We start from the raw sequence: 16,242 nt of genomic DNA on the forward strand, positions 1-16,242 counted from the left end.
CTGTCTGTGTGTCTCTCTCTCTCTCTCCTTCCCTCTCTGACCCTCGGTCTTTATTTCTGTCTGTGTGTCTCTCTCTCTCTCTCCTTCCCTCTCTGACCCTCGGTCTTTATTTCTGTCTGTGTGTCTCTCCTTCCCTCTCTGACCCTCGGTCTTTATTTCTGTCTGTGCGTGTCTCTCTCTCTCCTTCCCTCTCTGACCCGGTCTTTATTTCTGTCTGTGCGTGTCTCTCTCTCTCTCTCCTTCCCTCTCTGACCCTCGGTCTTTATTTCTGTCTGTGTGTCTCTCCTTCCCTCTCTGACCCTCGGTCTTTATTTCTGTCTGTGCGTGTCTCTCTCTCTCCTTCCCTCTCTGACCCGGTCTTTATTTCTGTGTGTCTCTCTCTCTCTCTCTCTCCTTCCCTCTCTGACCCCCGGTCTTTATTTCTGTTTGTGTCTTTCTCTCTCTCTCTCCCTCTCCTTCATATTTGTCTTTCTGTCTGTGTGTGTCTCTCTCTCTCTCCTTCCCTCTCTGACCCGGTCTTTATTTCTGTGTGTCTCTCTCTCTCTCTCTCTCTCCTTCCCTCTCTGACCCCCGGTCTTTATTTCTGTCTGTGTGTCTCTCTCTCTCTCTCCCTCTCCTTTCCTCTCTGACCCTCGGTTGCACTTAGTCGATCAGGAGTGGGAAGCGTTGAGCAGAAAGAGAATGGCAACCTTGCTTGCAAAGCCTCGCTAGATGTTTCTGTGGCTGGCTGCACGGAAAGATGTGTCAGTGACACAAGCCTGGCAAGTAGGCTGATGAGTTTTCATCATGTGGAGGAGTGTCTCCGTTTGCCGAGAGGTATTTACTAACTTTCCCACTTACCAAGAGGTTGACTGAACCCAAGGGTCCTGGAGGTCCGGTGTCTCCTTTTAGGCCTGAAGGCCCCATTGGTCCGATCACTCCAGTATCCCCTGCCCGGCCCCTCTCGCCCTGAACACCTCTCTCTCCGGAGATCCCCGGGTCACCCTGCAGTAATGGAACCCAGTCACATCATAACTGTTGTTGTTGTTGTTGTTGTTGTTGTTGTTGTTTTTGATGGACTGATGTTGGCACTGGCCGTTTGCTCTGATTTAGTTCCATCTGATCTCTAGACACATGAAAGCTGTAGGAGCAGGGAGAAGGTGGCACATGATGATAGCGGTGCTGTATCATTGAACATGCTGTACACACAGTCAGCCATTACTCTTAGTGTGTCCACTCACTCACCTCTCCTGTACTGAGAGACCTTAGCCAATCCATCTAGGAGCTTCACGTTCTACCCTCTAATAGCAGCATTTACAATAGATGACAGAGCTTCCAAGTACAATAGGAAACAGCTCTGAGCTGGAAATGCCTTTATCTACAGTAGTGCTTACATGGATTAGTCATGTGCCTCAGTCTCAGTGCTTTCATTAGTATTCATGGAGAGCTTTTTGTGCCTGATATTTTGCCTCATCAAAACGGCTTCCTTTAAACAGGAATGATATTTTTGCCTCATTAAAACAGCTTCCTTTAAACAGGAATGATATTTTTGCCTCATTAAAACAGCTTCCTTTAAACAGGAATGATATTTTGCCTCATTAAAACAGCTTCCTTTAAACAGGAATGATATTTTTGCCTCATCAAAACAGCTTCCTTTAAACAGGAATGATATTTTTGCCTCATCAAAACAGCTTCCTTTAAACGGGAATGATATTTTGCCTCATTAAAACAGCTTCCGTTAAACAGGAATGATATTTTGCCTCATTAAAACAGCTTCCTTTAAACAGGAATGATATTTGCCTCATTAAAACAGCTTCCTTTAAACAGGAATGATATTTTGCCTCATTAAAACAGCTTCCGTTAAACAGGAATGATATTTTGCCTCATCAAAACAGCTTCCGTTAAACAAGAATGATATTTTTGCCTCATTAAAACAGCTTCCTTTAAACAGGAATGATATTTTGCCTCATTAAAACAGCTTCCTTTAAACAGGAATGATATTTTGCCTCATTAAAACAGATTCCTTTAAACAGGAATGATATTTTGCCTCATTAAAACAGCTTCCTTTAAACAGGAATGATATTTTGCCTCATTAAAACAACTTCCTTTAAACAGGAATGATATTTTTGCCTCATAAAACAGCTTCCGTTAAACAGGAATTATATTTTGCCTCATTAAAACAGCTTCCGTTAAACAGGAATGATATTTTGCCTCATCAAAACAGCTTCCGTTAAACAGGAATGATATTTTGCCTAATCAAAACAGCTTCCGTTAAACAGGAATGATATTTTTGCCTCATTAAACAGCTTCCTGTAAACAGGAATGAAGGTACTCACACGTTCTCCTTTGGATCCTCTGTCCCCTGCTCTACCTGTGGCTCCCTGAGGAAAAACAACACAAAGACAAATGATACAACTTTCAAGTTGAATTAACCCTTTGTTGTCAAGGCAACGCAGTAACGCATGTATTGGAAATTAGAAATGATGTTGATCCTGAAGCTAAATTCATCAGCCCCTTTCTTATACTCCCCACAAAGTATTGATATACTAGTATTGCTCAGTTACAATCAGAGACTCCCTGTGTAATTTAAATTCACCATATTGGTATATTGTTCAAATATTGTTTACATATTTGGCTCCCACATTTGCAGACGTTTCTGCTCCTTTGGCTTATAAAACAGGAAGCAAGCGCAACTTAATATTAATAATTAATTAATTAATAATACTTAAAGGAACACTCCACCCATTTTCAACCAGCTTTGTATCATTAGAACATCAGTAGTATATCAGAAAACTGTAAACGGTTTTGAAGTCTGTCATTTAATTTGACAGTTATTGAGTGTTAAAGTGTGGACCAGTGACATCACTGGTCCACACTAACTCAAATGAATAACTCATTAACTCAAATCAACTCTCAATAACTGTCAAAATATTTATCATTCATCTAGTTTGACAGTTATTGAGAGTTGATTTGGGTTAATGAGTTATTCATTTGAGTTAGTGTGGACCAGTGATGTCACTGGTCCACACTTTAACACTCAATAACTGTCAAATTAAATGACAGACTTCAAAACAGTTTACAGTTTTCTGATATACTACTGATGTTCTAATGATACAAAGCTGGTTGAAAATGGGCAGAGTGTTCCTTTAATGATATTGATGGTTTCTTACAGGGCTCTTGTGTCTGGTTTCCCCTTTTGCAATGTCATGGCTCCTCTGCATCGCGCCTGTTTGCTCTGAGAACTGCCTGCGTACCTATACCAAGTGTCTGACTCTGTCTCTGTCACAACATCTTGTCTGGCAATGCCTCCCTGGCTGTCACTCCTCATTGCTCTGCTTTAGCGCACGCTCAGCATTACCTCCACGCGCAGCATGATTACCTCTGGGAGCATCTTTGTATGAGTTTCCTGCAGGATTACAGGAGCCGTGCAGAAGACAATGTGGCATGATTGTGGTTTTTAACGCAGCATCTCTTTGTGATGCCGTTCTCTCCTCCGCCTGCTTTCATCTGCAGCCTCTCTGTATCGCTCCCCCCTGTATTCCCCAGCGCCTGATGGGGAGGCTTCAATCTATCACGGTGCCCACAGGAATGTGCTTCCCTGAGCATCACATTACACCACAAAAGCAGTGTGCGAAGACGACTCTGAGGCCGAGGAGGAGCAACTCCGCCTGCTAGGTGGCACTGTTGCCCCACCAAACGCTCACACGGCAAGGTGACAGAGACAACACAGCGAGGGGGGAATCTAGAGTGGCTCGCTGCGACGCTGAGATCTTGATGGAAGAATAATAACTAATAAGAAGAAGAAAACAATAAACGGACAGACCTGTCATTCAGGTATTAGGTGACAAAGTGTCGCACATCAGAGAGTGTCACACGGGGAACGCTATTACTCATAGACGATGCAGTTAGCGCGTTGGATTGTATAATGCGTTAGGGATGGCTATGCTTGGCAGATGTGCAGTCCGTGTGTGGTGTAGACTGTGTATAGTGCACAACGCTTAGCATCTCATCAACTCAACAGCAGTCTTCACAGCACTATTTGTTTCTGTCGCATGTTGTTTTGTCTCAGGTTGATCTAAACAGCTCAGGCAGGAAAACATATTTCATCTCAAAGTCTGCCGGCCTCTATTACAAACATCAATCGTTGCCTTGAAGGCATTCACTGTATAATTAGGATACAAAGACTAAAAGTCAACAAAGCCTTAAATCGGCAGGATTTCATTTGGTTCTTATCGTTAAAATGCTCAAATATGCAAATCGGTTGAGGGCCCTGTTAGGATGCTGTTGCTGGGAGGGGATAATAATGGACTGTGAAGCAGCACACTCTATAAGGGGATTTGTTCACACAGGCTCACCTCGTATCCAGGGATCCCATCTTTCCCAGGTCTCCCCTGAATCCAGCAGCAACAACAAAAACAAAGACATCGCTATCAGCTCCCGGCTTCGATTGGATCAGCCCTGTTGCACTGCTGGTAATCTCCACAGTTAATGAGATCTCTCAAGCACGGGATAATGATCCTGAACACCGCTCCATTCTGTGCTTACAGCGAAAATTACACAAACCATCTCTGAGGGTAATTACATACAGTAATGCAGTCGTCGGCAGGATCAGAGCCAGCTAACATGCTTATTTTCTCCATATTGTCCTGGAATCATGCTATTACTTCCACACAAGGCTAAAACAACAATGATTGCAATATAGACGTGTTACTCAAATCCTCCATGAAAATGTGTTCAGGACTCAGACTTGAGTTGAGTCAGACTCGACCAGAACACTGCTCTCTAACGAGCATAAAGAGAAGAGCTAAGGACTCGACTATAGAGCTATAGAACAGGCACGTGACTTTTCGTGATGTAATTTGCCCCGGAAGTAAGTTCTGCATCCATTTTCTCCATGGACATTTAGATCAATCCAACTATAACAAGTTTTAAAGCTCGAACAAAGCCAACACGTGATCCAGAGAATCTTGAGTGGCCGTAAAACACTCGGTTTAAGCGAGAACAAACATTGTTGTTGTGGATTTTTTACTTCCGGGGGAAAATTACGTCACGAAAAGTCACGTGCCTGTTGACCTCTATAACACTGCTCTCTAGTGAGTATAAAGAGATGAGCTAAGCCATTGACGTAGCCTCCTTACAGGAACACCGTGGGGTCCCTCAGGCCCTGGAAATCCTGTCTCTCCAATGGGCCCCCTCTCGCCCTGGCAGAGAACAGAGACAGGCGTCAGGTGTCAGAGGCAGTGAGACAGTCAGAGACAGTGAGACAGTCAGAGGCAGTGAGACAGTCAGAGGCAGTGAGACAGTCAGAGGCAGTGAGACAGTCAGAGACAGTGAGACAGTCAGAGACAGTGAGACAGTCAGAGGCAGTGAGACAGTCAGAGACAGTGAGACAGTCAGAGGCAGTGAGACAGTCAGAGACAGTCAGAGGCAGTGAGACAGTCAGAGACAGTGAGACAGTCAGAGACAGTGAGACAGTCAGAGGCAGTGAGACAGTCAGAGGCAGTGAGACAGTCAGAGGCAGTGAGACAGTCAGAGGCAGTAGGTGGGTGAGGGGGTAGGGTTGGATGTGGACGTTCATAATTGTAATCATTTAAACAATGCAGCACTTATATACACTCTAATATACGCTGCAAATGATGTAAATTATGTTGGATTGAAAGGAAAATCAATAAAAATTGCTTAAAAAAAGAGGCAGTGAGACAGACAGACAGTCAGAGGGAGTGACAGTAGTATGACAGCTGAAACAGGGTAAGGGGCTGAGGCTCACCGACTCTCCTGGGATCCCTGTCTCTCCACGAGGGGCGGGCTTCCCCTGTCAATCACACACGGTCACATTAGACAGGTCGTCAAATGGTGTCATATCTACTGCACCCAGTTATAATGTACCAACTAGCCCGCTAGAGCTATTCAACATAGCACACTTTCTGTACACAAGTTCTCCTTATATCCACTTACAGTATATTATTAGCGAAGCGGCAGGGCCACTGTTTGTATTTGCCATTATTATTATTCTTCCGGGAAGATGGACTTCCCACTGGTGGGCAGTTTTGAGTGGGTTGCAGATGTGTGCATGAAAAAAAAAAGTTCTTCTACTCCTTGAGGATCGCTGTCTTTCCAGAGGCCGTACTGGGCTCATTTTTAAAGACAGAGTGAAGATAGTGGTATCGTCTGAAACTAGAAAGTAGAAGACCTAAGCCAAGGCATCGATTGGTACCAAAGATGTCATGCTTGCTAGGAAGGGGGCTAAATAACTCTAAATACTCCATTTTCAAAGGGGTCCCTTGACCTCTCACCTCTAGATATCTGAATGAGAATACTTCTATGGTACCCACGAGTCTCCCCTTTACAGAAATGCCCGCTTTATGCTAATCACGGCATTTTTGGCACACACAAAAACACACATGTTTTTTGCATGCAGTATGAATAAGTTATTTTCCTCTCTTCTATTTAAATATGTTTCCATACCGGGGTCCCTAAACAGTCTTGGAGTTGCATGAGTTGGGTATGACTGGAAAGCTGAGAATCTTGTGGATTCAATGAGCCCATAAAAAAAGGGAAAACGTGGGTTGTTGTGAGGCTAGAACGTGTTGAGAACCATTGGTTTTAGATCACTGCTATTCTGTGTACTTTATGAACATTGTCAATAGAGATGATTGATCAAATTGGTGTACGACAAGTCTGAGTAAACGAATAAAAAGGATTACTTACTGAAGGACCTGGTATACCAGGCTGGCCAGGAAAACCAATATCACCCTGAAGGGAAAGGACACACACATCAAATAAAGCATCAACATAAATCAGGGTGCTGTGAAGCAGACACACAGAAACTGATGTCACAAACTGTCAATACAGGGAGTCATGGCTGCTCTGTGAAGCAGACACACAGAAACTGATGTCACAAACTGTCAATACAGGGAGTCATGGGTGCTCTGTGAAGCAGACACACAGAAACTGATGTCACAAACTGTCAATACAGGGAGTCATGGCTGCTCTGTGAAGCAGACACACAGAAACTGATGTCACAAACTGTCAATACAGGGAGTCATGGCTGCTCTGTGAAGCAGACACAGAAACTGATGTCACAAACTGTCAATACAGGGAGTCACGGCTGCTCTGTGAAGCAGACACACAGAAACTGATGTCACAAACGGTCAATACAGGGAGTCATGGCTGCTCTGTGAAGCAGACACACAGAAACTGATGTCACAAACGGTCAATACAGGGAGTCACGGCTGCTCTGTGAAGCAGACACACAGAAACTGATGTCACAAACGGTCAATACAGGGAGTCATGGCTGCTCTGTGAAGCAGACACACAGAAACTGATGTCACAAACTGTCAATACAGGGAGTCATGGCTGCTCTGTGAAGCAGACACACAGAAACTGATGTCACAAACTGTCAATACAGGAAGTCACGGCTGCTTTGTGCCTTCAATCTTGGGATAAAGGCAATCTTTCAAAAAACATAAAAGATAAAAGAATGCACGCTCTACTCAGATACACCACGAACATGGATTTATGATAAACACCCTTTTTATGAGCTGAAATGGAGTTGATGAGCTCAAGTCTTCTGCATTTTGCACGTCAGTCACACCTTTTTGACAATGTTCCCCTAAAAGATCATTCACTGTGGATGCCATGGAAAATTAAACACCCCACACACACACACAGTCGCACACACACACACACACACACACACACACACACACACACGCACACAATATCAGCTGTTTGATTCCAACATGCTATATCCATCTCAGAAAGTTTCTGCAGTCAGTCTTTCTTTTTTTAAAGTGCAGATGCTTAAATTCTCCAAAACATAATTACCGTACTTTCCATTAGGATGACTCATAACTTGCCATAATGTGTGTTTCTTTCACACCAGTAAATGCTGATATCTCTACAACCAAACGGTTCAAATGTACTGTGTTGTGAAAGAGCTACTGGAGAAGCCCATTGGCTCGCTCTTTCATCTAATCAGGTCAGGTCAGGTCATGGTGGATGACAGAGTCCTCTGGGCCGGGGCGGTTCTGTAGCTTACCTTGGCACCGGGTAGTCCCTCGAGCCCCGGTAATCCCATGGCCCCTGGTTCGCCCTGCAACACATGACATAATCACTGAACTTAGCCTCAGCCAGGAAGGATGACATCACTGATGACATCATCACTGATGACATCACATCATTAGGTAATTAGGGCAATCACCTAATTAAAAAATCCAGCTACACCCCCTGAAAGTTTCAGCCCGATCGCACGTAAAACGGCATAGCTGTGGCCGGACAAAATTCTGCTCACTCACAGCCGGACGCTTCTCATTCTTATCGATATTAGAAGATAAGATAAAGAAGAGGGTAGGACGAGATAAACATGTGCTTCAGCCTACTCCCTTTCGGACAAGAAATTGTACTTATTTGCAATACAGATTTTAATGGTTATTTTGTTTCTTTATGTGTATGTGTGTGTGTATGTGGATGTATATACACATATATTAATTTTTTTAGCGGTCAAAATAAAGTTTTCATTCATTCATTCAAAAGGTATTCGATTAGTCGATTGTCCGAAAATGAATCGCCACATATTTTTTACAATTGATTATTGTCAATAACTGTTTCATAAAGCTAGCAAATGTAGATCAAAGCTACATTAAGGCAAGTAGATTCATTTATGTCAGATTTCAACATCATTCACATCTCTCCTCTTGATACCCTTGGCTGGGTATTATAGTCATGCAACTATTCCTGGGTCAATATTAATGCAATCCTAGGAGGACAGCACTTCAAACGCAAGCCGTGTACGACACCGCTGTACATGTTCTATATGACATACGCTGTCACAGCTTGTAGGGTACATGTGAGGTCGGAGGAAAGAGCTCCGTTTGAAAATTACAATTAGCCTGCCTTCTGGCACTAAAAATAGAGAGGCATTCCCTGTGCTGGAAAACGGATGGCCTCTATCTGCCTCGTCTCGCTCGAAGCCGCCGTGGAGGAAACGGCGTTCCGCGGCGTAGCGGGGCAGCGGGCCGCTGACATAGACGGATTGTGCAGGTAATTGTCACACATGTAGATTGTCATGAATAACGCCAGAGTGGCTAAGAGCCAGAGGATCAGCTGGGAGACGGATTGGGGCAATTCCGCCACAGCTCCGGCGCTGCTCCGCTGCAATTTATTAAAATGTCAAATTAACATGCCGGTGAAAAATCGCTCTGCAGCAAAACAATAAAAAAAAATGCAATTGGCCCCGCGAGAATAAAGAATTCAAGTTGATAGGAGACGCGTCAAATTGTCGCGGGTTCATAGGTTCCCGCTGGTAAGACAATATGGCACAGCAATTTCATAGTGGCAGAAGATGTGATTTCTTTCGGGAGGAGGGGGTGTTGGAGGTCTACTGAGTGTGGCTGAGTGCTCAGGCTTGAGGCTGTATTGACTTCTTATGGTTTAGTAAGCCATAGAGACTACATGTGTTCTAGAGCAACTAACTACTCGCACTTCTCCATTTTGGTTGGACCGCACACAAAGAAGACACACAAAGGAATATCAAATATAGTCCACAAACTACTCACCACAATTCCATCGTCTCCTTTGGGACCCTTAAAAGATAAAATAAAAGGACAGATCACCAGTGAATATACATACTGTGAAAAATGCTTTCAATAAACTTTGAAACATTCAACTGGTATGGTTGGTATGCAGCGTGCATGTTAGTAGTTTCATTACAATTTGTAGTGTTCATAAATGTTTTTTTCTTCCTTTTACTGAATGTAAACAAGGGTTACATAATGTCACTTTTCTCTAAGATTAAAAAAAAAGTAAGTATCAAGCTCATCTCATCTCACTACTATAATTGCCGGCGTGTATGTATGTATGTATGTATGTATGTATGTATGTATGTATGTATGTATGTATGTATATATGTATATATTTATGTATGTATGTATGTATGTATATATGTATATATGTATGTATGTATGTATGTATGTATGTATGTATGTACAGTATGTCCACCCGTCCGTGTGTCCAGAGTTGCGAGGCACAGCGTGGCTCTGATCGCCTCCAAACTTGAGGAGTGCGCTTAGGGGGATCTGACGGAGTGCAGTGCCGAATTTTATGGCATTAGCACCACCTACTGGCAGCACAAAAAGTGGTTTATCTCGAGAGCCGTTCATCTCATTGACTTCAAACTTGGCGGGTGCGCTGCTGAGAACCAGATGGAGTGCAGTGCCAAATTTCATACATTTCATACTATTGCTGCTGCTGAATCCCTCCTCACCGGCATCAGCTCCCGCATCCTCCATAGACTTCAGATGGTTGAAAATTCAGTTGCCCATCTGCTCACAAGAACCCGGTCCCGGCACCACGTCACACACCCATCCTCCACTCTCTCCACTGGCTCCCCCATCAAACAACACATCCACTTCAAACTCACCCTCCTCACCTTCAAAGCTCTCCATAAACTGGCACCCCGATACCTGTCTGACCTCCTCCTCCTCCCCCATCGACCCTCCCGAACCCTCCGCTCCTCATCCACTGCTCCCCTCACCGTTCCTCCATCCAAACTTTGCAGCTTCGGCGATCGAGCCTTCTCCAGAGCAGCCCCCCCCCCGTCTCTGGAACCCTCTCCCCCCAGCCCGGCCGAGACTCACCTTCACTCACCATCTTCAAATCCCGCCTAAAAACCTACCTGTTCTCCCAGGCCTACCCATAATCACATCTCCCGCCCCTCCCTGCTCCTTCTCTCCTCTCCCCTCTCGTCTACCCCGCCCCTCCCCCCTCCTTCTATGTCTCCCTGCCTACCTCCCTTTTTAATCTCTACCTGTTCCCTCTCCCTCCTTTCTCTTTGTTCCTCTTACTTGTTTTTTGTCGCCTCTTATTGTCAGCGTCTTTGAAAAGCGCTTTATAAGTCACATTAATTATTATTATTATTTATTATTATATAGTATATATATATATATATATATATATATTATATAGTCATTATTATAGTTATAGCTGCTGTGGGCCCGACAGAGTGCAGTGCCAACTTTCGGCACGAGTTCGCTCACACCAAAATAAAGTGCACCCATGGCGCATCATCTCCAGAGTCTCCATCCTAGAAATGAGCGCGCACAGCGCCAATGTTTAACTCATGTTTTACGTCTCAGTTTCAACAACCTCCCAAAATAGTTAATTATTGCCAAACAAGGAAGGGCCCCTGGTCCCTCTTAACACTGATGAAGATGCTGTCTTCTTGATTGCTCCAGTGGAGCTGTTTGATTGTGATGGATGCAGTACGGGGGTGGGAGGGGGGCACCAGTACGGGGGTGGGGGGGGGGCACCTGAAGTGGGGGGTGGGTGGTGGGTGGGGGGCAACTGAAGTGGGAGGGGGGGGGGGCACCTGAAGAGGGAGGGGTGGGAGGCACCTGAAGTGGGTGTTCACCTGAAGTGTTGGTTGTGCAGATGGATACATGCAAGGGGCCTGTGAGTGAATGGCTCCTGGGTTTGGACAAGATTAGCAGCTGGCTGATCAGAGGCAGCAGGCCAGCAGGGGGAGCTGATAAGCAAGTGGGGTCAGTGCGACTTGGCACTGTGCAGAACAGCTGAAGTTCTGAGTCCATTCAGCATAATCATCAGCGATGTTGTGCTGTGCTCCTGGGGCTGGTCAGAGACACCTGTTTGAGAGTCAGGGGGTCTCTTAGCCTTCGCCAATCAGCGGCTCTCACTGAACAGGGTGGACTGTGAGTGAGTTAAGTTAAGTTATCCTTTATTTATCCCCTTGGGGAAATGAATCCTCTGCATTTGACCCATCCTCTACTAGGAACCTTCCTAGAACTAGGAGCAGTGGGCAGCCACTGTGCAGCGCCCGGGGACCAACTCCAGTTCTTTTGCCAGTACCTTGGTCAGGGGCACTGACCTATGAGTGATAGAGGGGCTCTCACTGAACAGGATGGACTGTGAGTGATAGAGGGGCTCTCACTGAACAGGATGGACTGTGAGTGATATAGGGGCTCTCACTGAACAGGGTGGACTGTGAGTGATATAGGGCGCTCTCACTGAACAGGGTGGACTGTGAGTGATAGAGGGGCTCTCACTGAACAGGGTGGACTGTGAGTGATAGAGGGGCCTCAGAAGGCATGGTCACACAGTCACACCAGTCACACGGCTTGTTATCAGCTCTCCCAGGCTGTGCAGCTCATACCCTATCAGCCTGTGTGTTAGAATGATTCCATAGTACTGTGCGCTGTAACAGATTCGCTGCAGGCACAACAATGATTATTCTTACCGGAGCACCAGGAGCTCCAGGAGGTCCTAACATCGCTCCACCGCTCTGAAAAGAGATTTTTGTGTGCGTTATCGTTTCACGACTGAACGTGTTCACAATGAACAGGCCGAGAAATACAGATTCACTTTGCAAGCCACGTTGAGTCAAACACTTTTCTTACGACGCATGCACACATTCCTTTCTGCAAATATGATGATGGTGTACGTGCGCTACTACAACATGCACTCTGTTACACTACAGATAATGTAATAATGACAGATAATGTCATGTGAGAAAGTCTTTACCTGGAGCTTGTACAAGCTGCTCATCCCGTTGCCCTCCACATAGGGGACGCCCTGAAACGCAAGCACAGCAGTGAAGCGGACATCATCTTCTCACGCCTTCTCTCCTGCATCTATAGTCCTGCAGTAAACTATACTAGCGGGTCTGGAGCTGATGTTCAGCCCTTAAATGCTACATCATGAGAGAGATCAATAGCTCAAGCACCTGGTGATTAGAACAAGTGGGAGAGAGAGAGAGGGAGAAAGGAGAAGAACAGAGAGCGGTACGCTTCTTTCATCTGCGAGCCGCTGGTAACTCAAACAGGACCTATCTGTATCTGTGAAGTACAAAGAGCAGCCGGATGAGAAGAGATTGGCCCGTGAAGACATTACATCATCTGGACTTCTTCTTGGACAGTATAAGAGTAGAAAAGAATGTTTTCCCCCGTGACGGATGGGAGGAGGCGGCGCTGTTGTAAATGGAGAGGAGGAGTCCAGGTTCTCATTTAGAAGCGAGTGGACGCCCGTGCCCTTTTCAGGCCACTGAGCAACCTGAGCAACCTGTCCTCCCCGCTGCACTTTATGAGAGCGTGTTGTGGGGGGGTGTGGTGTGTGGGGGGGTGTGGGGGTGTGTGGGGGGGGGGGGGGGGGTGTGGGGGGGCACAGCAGGTTCAAGGGGACGGTTGATGAATTATAGATTTGCCTTTGGAAGTGCTTACTCACTGGCCTTTTTAAAGGGAGGGGACGTGATTTATGGCCCGCGAGCAGGTCGCCACAGTCTCATCATAGTTGTACTTGTTGGACAGTTGTGTTACTCTCGTTACACTCAGCACTGTGACACCGTGCAGTGGCGCTGGAAGTACTTTTAGGTAGGGGGTGCTGTAAGGAAGGGACTCTCGGTGCTCAGCGGCGACGAAAATTTGACGTTTTTTGGACTTTCATGGTCCATATTTAGAAGAATATTTAATTTTAAATTAACATTAGGATTATACTGTTGTGATGTCATTATTCAGTATCTTCTCCTTTTCTCACTCACTTTCATGTAAGCACCTGCTCTCCCTTTAGTCGTTTTACACTACGACAGACAGCAACACAGGCATAAACACTGAACTTATTATTATTATTATGGAAAACCAGATTATGATGAAAATCAAAAACTTTTGAAGAGAGAGCGTATGAAATAAGATTAGAGCTGGGAAGCACAAACTGTTTTTTAATGCATTTTGTTGGTGGTATAAACACAAGACAGCCAAATCCAACAATTTCAAAAAACCCATCTCTTGCCACCAGGGGGTGCTGCAGCACCCACCTTCCAGCTCCCACAGTCAAATGCGCTGATGGTCGCTTCCGCAGGTCGAAATGCCAACGTAGAGCTTTGACCTTTAACCTTTACTCAATTCGGAGAAAAGAAGGTGCTTGTGCAATGTGGATCAACTCCTAACGAGGAGCTTCACCGAGCTATAACCCCCATCTGACCAAAGGAGGCGCTAGTGCAGCGACCAGGACTCATACCCCACCGGCTTCCCACCCGCAGAGCAAACACGGCCAATTGTGCCTGTATGGACGCCCCACCAAGTCGGAGGTAAGACGGGGACTCGGACATGCGACCCTCATGTTGGTAACTAGGCAGCTACACTACCCATGTGGAGAATGGCACTAACTGATCCCCTGTGAGAACACATGGCACTAACTGATCCCCTGTGAGAACACATGGCACTAACTGATGCCCTGTGAGTCACAACACATGGCACTAACTGATCCCCTGTGAGAACACGTGGCACTAACTGATCCCCTGTGAGAACACATGGCACTAACTGATCCCCTGTGAGAACACGTGGCACTAACTGATCCCCTGTGAGAACACATGGCACTAACTGATCCCCTGTGAGAACACGTGGCACTAACTGATCCCCTGTGAGTCAAAACACATGGCACTAACTGATCCCCTGTGAGAACACATGGCACTAACTGATCCCCTGTGAGTCAAAACACATGGCACTAACTGATCCCCTGTGAGTCACTGTCACCAGCTGCTTCTCGATGAGAGAGGAGGAACTTACCGGAGGGCCTGGAAGTCCTGTTCTGCCCGGGGGGCCTTCACCGCCCTGCCAAACACAAAGCATTAGAGACCTTTAGAGCAAAGAGGGTCTTCATCACAGCTTTGCCTGCAAATATACATCAAGCATAGCTCCATGCTAGCACAATCCAACGATGTGGAACCACACTTGCCAACCGTACAGTCCAGAAATGGGGAGATCTTAAAGCCAAACAGGGGGAGGAGGGAAGGGGAGGGGGGCCGGGTGTCCTCCCCCGGAAAGAATAAGATTTAGAAAGCAGCATTGGAAATATAGTACCCATTTTTGGTATGATGTATTTTATTGACTGTTTGGAAACAGCAGTGATACTGTATAGGGCCTAGATTTGTTTGTGTTGCCATTTTCAACAAATCTGTGGAAAAGAAGCAGATTTGAATCAGCACTGTGACAATATCCAGACCACAGATATACAGTGCCTCCGCCAACAAGTGAGCAGTCGACATCCATGTCTGTCCAGACTTGAACATTTGAGCCAAATGTGACGAAATTCAAGGCGTTACTGAGACAGGGCATTAACGAGCTTGAAAATGGCGTTCGTGAGGTCACAGTGACCTTGACCTTTGACCTTGGACCACCAAACTGTAATCAGTTTCCTCGAGTCCAAGTGGATGTTTGAGCCAAATGTGACGAAATTCAGTCTAGGCTTTCCTCAGACATCGCCTTAACGAGCATGAAAATGGCATTCGTGAGGTCACAGTGACGTTGACCTTTGACCTTGGACAGTGACAGGTCACAGTGACGTTGACCTAACAGTACATGTATCTACAATGGCATCATGAGCTAAGGCATATAGTGAGCTTATCCATCATCTACTGTCGTATGCACAGAACCCAGGAGGAGATAAGACTCACTATAGCCACACTATGCAGACAATCAGCAAAACGCCTTGCTTACTTTGTCTCCTCTTCCTCCAGGTTGGCCCATTGGACCGGGTCTGCCCATCAGCCCCTGCAAACAGAAGAGCATCCAGCAGTCAGATCTGCTCCACACCTCAACAGAACAGCGTTCAACATGTCATGATACAAACACATTCGCAATGGCTGCAACCAGATATGCCATGTCAGTCAAAGTGTGACATCATCCACTCCACTGTGATGTCATCCACTCCATCGTGATGTCATCCACTCCATTGACATTGATTTTGTGGACCACAAAACTAACCAACTAACCAACCAACTAACCAACACAGTGACTTACAGAGCTGGACCCTGACTGGCCACAGCTAAAAAAAAAAGATTGGGGTTGCTTACTGGGGCTCCTGTACGACCCGTTACACCTGGAAGTCCAGGTACTCCAGCCGAAGCCTGTGAGAGAGACACAGTGGAATAAGACCTCATATCATTTTTCAATAACAAAGATAGTTCACATTAACTGATAGCAGCAAATACACCGATATGGCTCATTTCAAACATAAAGGGAAGGAAAAGATGCGTTCATTCCGATCTTTCACCAGGACCTACGTGCACTTTAGTGGTCCACGCTCCACTCTGCCTCGCACCTCTTCTAAGATAAGGCAGGTAGGCTCTCACACACCAAGTCCAACAAATATTACGTTCAGTCCATCCGCAACGCTTATCTGTCAAGTTTAATTTCCCCTATAAAAACATATCGCCAGACGTGCAGGCTTCCTCCCTTGGTTTTAACAAAGTCATAA

At 45.7% G+C, this 16,242-nt stretch overlaps 1 protein-coding gene across 1 annotated transcript in view; it reads right to left on the reverse strand.

Moving 5' to 3' along the window:
• Positions 1-16,242, reverse strand: part of LOC310796129 (uncharacterized protein) — a gene marked incomplete at both ends in the record, with an annotated part of 167,935 nt that overhangs the window by 8,720 nt on the left and 142,973 nt on the right. Inside the window, 12 exons of the mRNA XM_083658276.1 lie at positions 841-984; positions 2,316-2,360; positions 4,335-4,370; positions 5,118-5,180; positions 5,747-5,791; positions 6,688-6,732; positions 8,021-8,074; positions 12,233-12,277; positions 12,517-12,567; positions 14,553-14,597; positions 15,483-15,536; positions 15,839-15,892. Of these exons, the coding sequence (XP_083514402.1) occupies positions 841-984; positions 2,316-2,360; positions 4,335-4,370; positions 5,118-5,180; positions 5,747-5,791; positions 6,688-6,732; positions 8,021-8,074; positions 12,233-12,277; positions 12,517-12,567; positions 14,553-14,597; positions 15,483-15,536; positions 15,839-15,892 (681 nt within the window). The remainder of the gene's footprint in view (positions 1-840; positions 985-2,315; positions 2,361-4,334; positions 4,371-5,117; positions 5,181-5,746; positions 5,792-6,687; positions 6,733-8,020; positions 8,075-12,232; positions 12,278-12,516; positions 12,568-14,552; positions 14,598-15,482; positions 15,537-15,838; positions 15,893-16,242) is intronic.

This window comes from Poromitra crassiceps, assembly GCF_964638095.1.
Source record: "Poromitra crassiceps genome assembly, chromosome: 22".
Taxonomy (NCBI): domain Eukaryota; kingdom Metazoa; phylum Chordata; class Actinopteri; order Beryciformes; family Melamphaidae; genus Poromitra; species Poromitra crassiceps.